This window comes from Electrona antarctica, assembly GCF_951216825.1.
Source record: "Electrona antarctica genome assembly, chromosome: 7".
Lineage (NCBI taxonomy): Eukaryota > Metazoa > Chordata > Actinopteri > Myctophiformes > Myctophidae > Electrona > Electrona antarctica.
Window position 1 is genome coordinate 43,621,149 of NC_136812.1, and position 10,106 is coordinate 43,631,254.

The 10,106-nt window shown below is 42.6% G+C and overlaps 1 protein-coding gene across 1 annotated transcript in view; it reads left to right on the forward strand.

The window, feature by feature from the left end:
- adgrl2a (adhesion G protein-coupled receptor L2a) overlaps positions 1-9,788 on the forward strand; it is a 161,977-nt gene extending 152,189 nt beyond the window's left edge. Inside the window, 4 exon segments of the mRNA XM_079506221.1 lie at positions 1,124-1,220; positions 3,358-3,486; positions 4,537-4,554; positions 6,989-9,788. Coding sequence (XP_079362347.1) covers positions 1,124-1,220; positions 3,358-3,486; positions 4,537-4,554; positions 6,989-8,022 — 1,278 coding nt within the window. The 3' untranslated portion in view covers positions 8,023-9,788.
- Positions 9,789-10,106: the final 318 nt, after the last annotated feature.

The window sequence follows — 10,106 nt, forward strand, 5'->3', positions numbered from 1 at the left end:
GAACCAGCAAGCTCCTTCTGTCCCCATTGAAACAGGCAGAGAGAGCACTCTCAGCCTCAGTGTGGAATTACTAGCATTGTTATGACTTTAAGGAAGACATTTTGGCAAGTAAGGTCTTATTCAGTGTTAAAACAAAAAAGACATTACTTCTCCAAATGTTTATTTAATGCATTCTTTTATGCATTTAAGAATCGGTGTTTTATTAAGGTATTATTAACTGAATACAATAAAGTACAAGTGCATCCAATACTACTGCATCAACGCTATCAGAGAAGGGCATTTTGTCTCTTCCGCTGCAAGAGGAAACCAAATAAATTAACATTGATTTCTCTTGGAAGTAAAGACCGGTATTCAACGAATGTTGAGTGCGCTAAAGGTTAATTAAGGATGCCAAACTCTGAGGAGATTACATTAAATTTTGTACATTTTATGACTCAGAAGTAGATGCCTGCCGTAGACATTATTTAGCATTTTCAGAGGGGAAGATAGCTCAAGAGACACAGGTACGGTTCCCACATTCTGCAAGCAGCATCTGCTGTGCTGCATGAAAGCCTTTTTGCTCTTGCTCTCCTCCCCTTAGCACTTGCTTTTATCTTTTTTGTTTCTCACTAACGTCATGTGCATGAGAAATATTAGTGCTGCTGCACTATATCAAGAGCCTTTGCAAGCACATTTATAAAGTAAGGAACTCAGACATTTTTTGAAATCATGTTTGCTCAATCCCAAAAACGAAAAGGCAAAATGGACTTATTTATTTCCTTTTGAGGGAAGGGATACCTCCCAAAGTCTCACTGTTACTATACATAGAGATACCCTTTCAACCCTATGGTGCACTGCACTCCCTTTGCATCCCCTGAGGCCACAATTGACTTTCTTCTGTCTAAAAGTACTAGTCGAAGAGTCAACGAAAGTAATCTTTTGATGCTCTACTGCCTACAGTGGCAGGGTACGGCCAAGTGTAGTATCACTAGCGTTAGCGGAACACTTTGTATAATAGTGGGCAAGTACGGAGCGAGGCGGAACGCGGTACATTCTTTATTTATAGAAAAGTTAATGAAAGCTGATCTGAAAGGAGAAGCGGGCGTGCTGGAGTGCTAACGCGTGTCCCTTGTTGACCTGACAGAGTCGTATCAGGAGAATGTGGAATGACACCGTAAGAAAGCAATCTGAGTCCTCCTTTATCTCAGGTGACATCAACAGCACCTCCACCCTTAACCAAGGTCAGTTCACACCTCATCTCTCTTCACACCACATGTGCACACACATACACATACACTAACACAACTCATTTCATCATGTGGCTAAAAATACCAGCTCCTTCCAAGTTCCAATGATTTCGCACAGCCATAGAGGATCCTACCCTGGGAATTGTAATGAATGCTCTAAGCTTGAAAAGACAGAGCAGTGTGCAAAAAAGAAAGAAAAAGAAACATCTTAAGCCCGGGCCCATGCTTCCCCATTCCGCCAGCACAGGATTACAAAAATCCCTGTCCTGAAATACTTTGTGTGCTGTCATTCTGGCCGGTCAACCATCAGACGTATGAAATTGAGGGGCGAGGCGGGGACTTTGTTTGTCCTTAGGTGCCTGCCGTCCAAGGTTTCTATACACCCAGCTCAGGGGAAATGCGGACAACACAGTATATATTTATTTTAGAGAAAATCCTACAGTAGGTCCACTTTGACACGCAAAAAGGGCCTGTTATTGGCTGGCATGTAAGGTGACCTCCGCGATTTTGCAAGGGATGAAGGAGCATAAGGGGTGGGGGGCGGGCGTCTGTTCAGTCGAGAGGCAAGAATTCAAAAACGAAAAGGAGAAAAACCCTATCATTTATTATTTAACTCCAGCGCAAATATGATGATGAGAAGATGATGTTCAACTCTGTGTGACCCAGAGTAGGCCTACTTAAAGTGTTTAGCTCACTGCTGCTGCCGCATCTCTCTGAAAATGGCTTTCCAAGCATGCGAGGGCCAGAGGGGTTACACTGAGGTAGTCTGACTTCACCCTCCCTCACGCCATTTCTCGCGACTCCATCTTTTTCTTTTCTTTCTCTTCAAACTTTTCTCTTCTTGCTTTCGCTGGCTCTCTCTCTCTCTCTCTCTCTCTCTGTCTTCCTGGCCGCATTTGCCTCCCGCGAGGTGAAACCCTGGAACACCCCGGTTATTTGAGGTTACCTCTCATCCAGGTCCAATACATCAATAAAAACATTGAAGATGGATTACTCTTGACCCGATGCTGGGGATGTAAATGTAAAGGTTGGGTATTGATCCCTCTGCGGGTGTAGGAGCCCCTGTTACCCTGGAGAGAGGAGTGCACTAAAAGAGGACTCTATCACCAGGAAGTGGTTCCTTGTCATTAAAACACTTCCTGGGAGACTGTCTCCTGAGATGACAGATGGCGATTAACGCAGGTGATGAATGGCAGTGGAAGAACTCTAGCAAACAACACTTAGCTATGAATAATGCTGCGAGGAAGACAAAAACCTGGCCAACGCTGTGTCTGGAGAAATTCCACAGCCTCCTCTCTTGATAAATATTGATATTTTTATAACTGAACTTGGAGAGGAGTCCTGCTGCTCTTCCCTGCTGGGGTGTGGTTTTTTTCTTTTACCTGTTTCAAGATGATAAACCATATTGTCTGTGGCCCAGTGGGAAGACTTGAAAAGACTGGGAGGTTTCATTTGGGAGGAGGGTGTGCATATACTGTATATATATATATATATATATATATATATATATATATATATATATATATTATATATTCAGTGCAAAAAGAAAAAAAGAAAACGCAATGGATGAAAGATAAAAGTAGCAACGACAGCTAATAATAATGAGGACAATGGGTCAGTTAACATTATTTCTCTCTTCTATGGAAACGAATAAAAAGAGTTGTAAAAAAAATCTAACTTCAAATTTGCGTTGGAGATAAAACTCAATTTGTCAGGGATCTGGGGAACGTGAGGGAGCTGAGTCAAGGCACAAAGTGTTTTGCCTCATACAGAAGTAGCTGACTGCCTGCATTTCCCTGGTTGCCTCTGTAACCTTATTCTGGGGCTCCACAGCAGCTGCTGAGCGTTCGTTCGGGGATATTTTTGGGGGTGGTAGCTTTAGTTGACACCGCATCCTTCAAAAGGCAAACTCAATACTTTGAATGAAAGTCCTGCTCTCTCTCTCTCTGTATCTCTCTCTCTCTCTCTTTGTGAATGTTTTTTTTTCTTATTTTCCCACCCGCGCCCTCCATACATTTTTATTTTCTCTCCACCAACACACCTCCGCACCAGATGCCAGAGGACTGATCTTCTTTTTCTCCTTGTCCTTCCTCCTCTTGTTCCTCCTCTACTGCTGTCTCGCCTGCTCTAGGAATGACGGGAAATTATCTACTAACAAACCCTCTCCTTCGACCACAAGGCACTAACAACCCCTATAACACGTTACTGGCTGAGACAGTCGTGTGTAACGCCCCCACGGCTCCAGTGTTTAACTCACCAGGTGTGCCTCCTTAACACACACTCTCCTAAATGCCAAACTGTGTGTTTATTTATTTATTTCTACCTGTTTGTTTGCTTTCTATCTATCTTTCTTTCTTTCTATCTATCTATCTTTATTTTTCTTTCTTTCTTTCTTTCTTTCTTTCTTTCTTTCTTTCTTTCTTTCTTTCTTTCTTTCTTTCTTTCTTTTCTTTCTATTCATCTGTCTCATGAAATAATTGTCTGCCACTGGCCTCGACAAGAGCAGAATGTTCTGGTGTATCTCCTTTCCCTCGGACTCATTGTCTCCCAAATACTGTAGTTAATAGATGCGTGCCTCTGCGACTCATCACGATCTGCCCTCCGTTCTTAAATTCCTCTTATCCAAACTAAGGCATTGAGGAGGACATAATGATTAAGCTGGGAATGAGATACATACATATTCTGCCTGGACATCATGTAAACCACATGTTCTATGGCCCAAGCTGCAGTCTAAAATACATGCTTATTAAGATTTATGCCCCAGAATTTTATCATAATCTTAATGGGGTCTATTTTGTTGTCGCATATATTTCTTGTGTTTTGAGAGAATTCGCCCCCTAAAAGCAATTGTTAAGAATGCAAGAACATCCATAAATTACTACAAATATGCTTAATGCAACCTCTTACAGTTACTTGCCGATAATGGATGATAAAAAAGCTTTGCAGAATGTGTGATTTTAGCTCTTAAAGGAGCATTCCACTCATTTTCAACATTTTACTATGTCATTAATATACCTTAGAGCTGTTGTGTGGAAATAATAAAAAGTCCCCCCATTCTGTGTTTCCTAGAACTGTAGGTCTGGAAAAAAAAATCCCCATAATTACAGTTCTAGGAAACACAGAATGGGGTGGACTTTTTTATTATTTCCACACAACAGCTCTAAGGTATATTAATGACATAGCAAAATGTTGAAAATGAGTGGAATGCCCCTTTAAGTAAAGATTTGAATGTGCTTTCCTATTTTGTAAATGTAAATGGCATCTTCTCCTGTGTCATGTTCTGTGCTTTCCCCTGTGCTTCCCTCTATAGTGACCTTCAGAGAGACAAGTATGGGAGTAAAACCTTACTTTGCCTATCAAATGTAATTTTTTTTCAGCATGCTTTATTAAAAACAACCCCCCTGAAAAAGAAAAGAAATGTACCCTGGCACAATCACTTGGTTTTATTTTGTTTTTTTTAATCTTTGGCCATTAACACACACACTCAGTGGGCAAGTGGTTCACAAAATTATCACTCCAAATTCTATAATGAATCTGAACAAAAAACAAACAAAAAAATACAGTATATTTTAGACACATTTTAGGCATGTGACTCGTGTGCATCTGACGTCTTGATTTAGAAACCAAGATTTCTCCAAGACTTCTCTTCTCCTTTTGACACAAAAAACATTTTTATCTGAGATTTCATCCATTGGGAAGGAATGTTTCTAAGGGGTGTTATTTAGTTGTTGTTTTTTTAGATCTCCCTGCCACGGTTTCAGCATCCAGCCGCATTCCCCTCTCATCTGTCCACACCCTCTTAGAGAACACCTAGAAATCACCTCCTAGCATGCATAAACAAATCACATGAACGCCATGGTAACAGCTGTTTCGCCCCCCCCCCTCCACGACCCCGCCCCTCCTTTATCCCTCCTTTCACGATCATGCGGTCATCCTTCACTTCTCATCTCCTGTAAGCTCTGTGACGTCTGCTCTGTTGCTCCCCTGTGCTCAACTTGTGTGTCTGTGAAACTAACTTCTCATCCCTTCCCTCTTTGGGCGGGGACCTATTTTGGTGTTTTAAACATGTTATAATTTAGCTATTGAAAAATAGCAGATCTACAAGCTCATAGCGTGCCACCGAGTGGCGCGCTACGAGCTTGTAGGTCTGCTATTTTTGAAAAATCGTGAAAATGTGGCAACTTGTGTGTCTGTGAAACTAACTTATTTCACTTCACCAGGACCAAGAGCATGTGTCACCGTAAAACTCACTCATCCCTTCCCTCTACTTCTCCCTTTAATTTTCACTCTGTGTCACGGCTGTGAGCATGCCAGTTAATGTGTGCTCCTCCACCCGCAATCCTTTGTTTCTCACCCTCGCCCTCAGCCACCGCGCCGCAAACTGATATTTATTCTTTTGCTGCTGATTTGTGCGACCCAGCATGCTTAGAGAAATTCCTAACATGACTGTGTGTGTGACCTCTGCATCGGCCGTGTTATTCTTTTGAGCTGTTCTGCCAGTGACCGGGGGTCTCGCTGGGAACTGTCACTGTGACGGATGCCAAGCGCCGGGGCTGTGGGTGAGCGCTGACCTTTGCCAGCCTCGGGTATACACAAGCTGCCAACTAATGGAAAGAAAGTGTACCGAGCAATAAAACAACAGCGTGATTCCCCAAGCTCAATTAACGCGACTTCCACCAAACGTCCAAGCCCTCTCCCAGACTCCTTACAAAAAGAAAACCACAAAAAGACATGGCATTGACAATGACATTTAATTCCGAAAAACAAAAAACAAAAGCGAACAATGTGTTTTTATTGCTTGTTGGTTTAATTTGCTGAACCCTTGCTCTTACTAAGTTGCAGAGTTTTTACCTTTTAAGTTTTCGTTGTTGTTTTTCCTTTTGAGTGATTCTTTTTCATCATGTTACAATAAATCATTTTACTTTCTTTTGTACATCAGCTACTCTTAGACCGGTTATTCTGAGCAGACAAACCAAACATGATGTGAGTTGTCCAAAGTGAGTCTTTGCACCTGCTGTGTGTGGTGATGTGGGAGTGCAGCTTGTGAGCCCCCCACCCGTCCCCCCACCTCCACCCCCTCCTCTCCCCGTCCTTGTAGTGAGAACAAAAAGATGGCTGTTGCGTGTTGAAACATGACTCCTTTTCCCTTTCTGTCTACGTCATCTTTACTCCCCCTCCACCGCCGTCTCTTTTCTTTGCCTCATCACATCAAAAACACTTAGTTGCTAGAAACCAAAAACCAACTTGTCGGTGTCGTAGCTTTTGCCCGTTTGTGGCTACCTTGTGGACATTATGCCTTTGCTGTGTGTGTCGTGATGGTCATGACCGTTCCAGTCAGTTTCTTAATGTTGTTTGGGATCACTTTCATTGCTTTGTCACTGTGGTCACGACAGAAGTTAAATGTAGAATGTCCTTCAGACATTTTGAAAATGGAAAAGTGCACAATTCTGCCCCAAAATGAGAAAGTAAAATGATTTCTCACACTATATAATGCATGCATAATAATACTGTTTGCTCTACCTAAGCGATTGTGCCTAACAACAGCAGCAGCATGGCTTCCTTTGACTTCAGTTCTTGTGTGAAACTGCATCCTAAACAGCATTAAACTTCTCTTTTTCATCATTATTATTATTATGACATTATTATTATCATCACCCATTATTATTATTATTATTATTATACATTTTATTTAGATTTTTAAATGGGCACTTTGGTTGACAACGTATGTAAACCCCCCTTCACATGTTCTTTTGTATTACCAGGACACTCGCTCAACAACGCGGTGAGGGATATAAGTGCAATGGACACACTACCGCTAAATGGTAACTTTAACAATAGCTACTCGCTGCGTAACGGGGACTTTGGTGACAGCGTGCAGGTTATGGACTGCGGCCTCACCCTGGACGACACCGCCTTTGAGAAGATGATCATCTCGGAGCTGGTGCACAACAACCTGCGTGGCTGCAACAAGAGCCTCCACCACCACCACCAACAGCAGCCGCAGCTACAGCCGCAGCCTCCTCCAAAGCAGCAGCAGCAGCCCTCCACCCTGCACCACCCACCCCTCCACCACCACCATCACCACCAGCAGCAGCAGCAGCCCTCGACGTTGCACCACCCACCGCTCCACCACACGTTCCACCACCACCACCACCACCTGCATCTCAACCACGCGGAGCGGGCTCCGCCCCAGGTGACGATGGTGGGCGTGACAGGTGGAGGAGGTAGGGGCGGCGGCAGCAGCAGCGAAGACGACGCCATCGTGGCCGACGCGTCGTCCTTGGTGCACATGGGCGACGACGCGCTGCCGACAGGCCTCTCGCTGCAGCACCAGCGAGAGCTGGAGGCGCCGCTCATCCCCCAGCGGACTCACTCGCTCCTGTACGCGCCCAAGAAGGTGAGGACGACCGACGGAGGCGGTGGAGTGGTGGAGCACTACGTCGGTCAGCTGACCATGCCGGACGCCAGCACGACGACTCCCGAGCGCCCCGACGACAGCCCGCAGTCGCCCAACAGAGACTCTTTGTACACTAGTATGCCTAACCTAAGGGACTCTCTGTGCCCTGAGAGCAGCCCGGACGCGCCCATGGACGACCTGTCCCCCTCCAAGAGGAGCGAAGGTGAGGACATTTACTACAAGAGCATGCCTAACCTCGGGGCTGGACACCAGCTCCAGGCCTACTACCAGATTAGCCGAGGGAACAGCGATAGCTACATCATCCCCATCACTAAGGAAGGCAGTATACCCGAAGGGGATGTACGGGAAGGACAGATGCAGTTAGTGACGAGCCTTTAAAATGTATTTAAATTCATCCCCTTCTCCTGTCCGCCCCTTCTGTTGCAGGCCTGACCTCTCACAGGACACGCTCTGGTAGATGCCAGGGAAGTGTTTTTCTTTCTCTGAATTTCCTTTCCCGTCCCCCCCCCAAACATAACTCTCTGTTCCTACCTTACCTGCCCGGCAGACCGAGAGACTGAAGCGCACGGCGACGGCAGTGCAAAGTTTTAAAGAAGAACTGTATATAAAATGCAGAGTGGAATTTCATTTTAAGAGACAAGCCAACTATGTATTTAAATGTGCTGCTGCTGTCGAATTATTGAGAAAAGGTTAAGCTATAAAAAGAAAAAGAGAAAAAAACTAAAAGAAAAAACTTGAAAAAATCTTGAAAAAATATTATTGGTTACATCAGATCAGCAGTTTTACTGGTTCAAAAGGTTGTACATACACCCCCCTCTCTCTAACATCCTGGTTGAAGCCTGTTTTGTATTATATACAAAATGACACAGTTGGCCCGGGATGTGGAGTTTTCTTTGTTTGGGAATGTTCCTGATCAGACTGTTGTTAGGAATATAAGGTCCTGGCTCCCCCTCTCTATCACCGTGAAGTTTGGATTGTATAACCACTAGCAATCAAGCCCCTGGCCTTATATTTTCTCAATTGTACATTTGAACTGTTGTCAAGGAAAAATGGCGAAAATATATATTTTGTTGTATTGCTAGTGTAAGATAAAAAAATAAAATACAAATAAAAAAAAGTCATGGGAAAACCATAAATATGAAGAAACCTTTTAAAATGTAATGTTTGAGAGACTATTGTGTAAAGGTTGCACATAAAACTATAAGCGTGTTCATGGTTCAGACACTTATAATTCATGGTAGAAAGTTTGAGAATAAAACCTGACAAATAAGAGCGACTCGACCAGTACAAGATGCATCCACTCACCTTTTCTCCACTTGTGAACAGTGTTCTTTTGCTTAATGAGTTCCATACAGTAGCTATCGCCCATTGAAATGACCTTCATTTGATATTGCCAAAGTGGCATTTTGTTTCAGTAGAAAGGGGGGAAATTAAAATACCCTCATTAAAGACATTTATGCATTGCGTATTTTCTTTTTGTAAAGTTCTTAATGGAATAGATCTTTTCAGAAATCATGGCATAGTAATGAAGTGCCACGTGAAATGAACAAACTTTTGACAATAAAGTTTCTATTTATCATAAAAGTAGTTCCTCCGCCTGGGTTTGGACATTTTATTTATTGAAATCTTTACAAAAAAATGGAATGGGAAATTTGTGAATATTTTCCAGCACTGGTATACTGTAGCTTATCTTTTTATTATATAAACATGTTATTAAGGGGCCCGTCACTAAAGACTGATGTAAAGTTCAACACTTGTTTAACAAATAAAATAAATGTGGAGATTTTTTTGTCAAATGCAAGTTGCTTTTGTAATGGTTTGTGTTTTTTGGTACTATATGGAAAAGAATAAATAGGTTTAATTGTTTTACTATTTTGGACAAAGACACTTTTGACTCAGGTTACAAGTATGTCCCAAGCACCTTGGAAGGTAAACCAGTGATTTTATGTTCAAGATTTATTTGCTTTTTTTTACTTTGTTTTGTTCTACAACTCAGTGCAGAGTAGATGGAGCTCATTTCACCGTATGTGTTAGAGAAGCCAAATCTTTCCATGTGATTCAAAGATGAGAAACTCAGGTAGGAAAATTACATTGTAAATGTTCCTCTGTGTGGTTGTAACACTCCAATAAAGGTTCCAAAATTACACCGGTTCACAGCATTGTCCGCTTAGTATATTATTATTGTGAGCACTACTTCTGACTAAATTCTCTTTCCTTTTTAACCCATTTAGACCTGAGGATGATTCTACAAATGTATTCTGAATCATGCCAGTTTTCAGAAAAAACTGTTTAGTTCTCAAACATTTTCATGTCAATGACGCCCAAAAATATATGTAATTGGCCGCCGACCTCCGTCTGAAAATATGTTGTTCCAGGGACCTCCCAGAAGCAAAGATTTGATTTAAAAACGTTCGCTCTGAAAGAATATATATTCAAAGCTTTGCACCACATTTTCACGATTT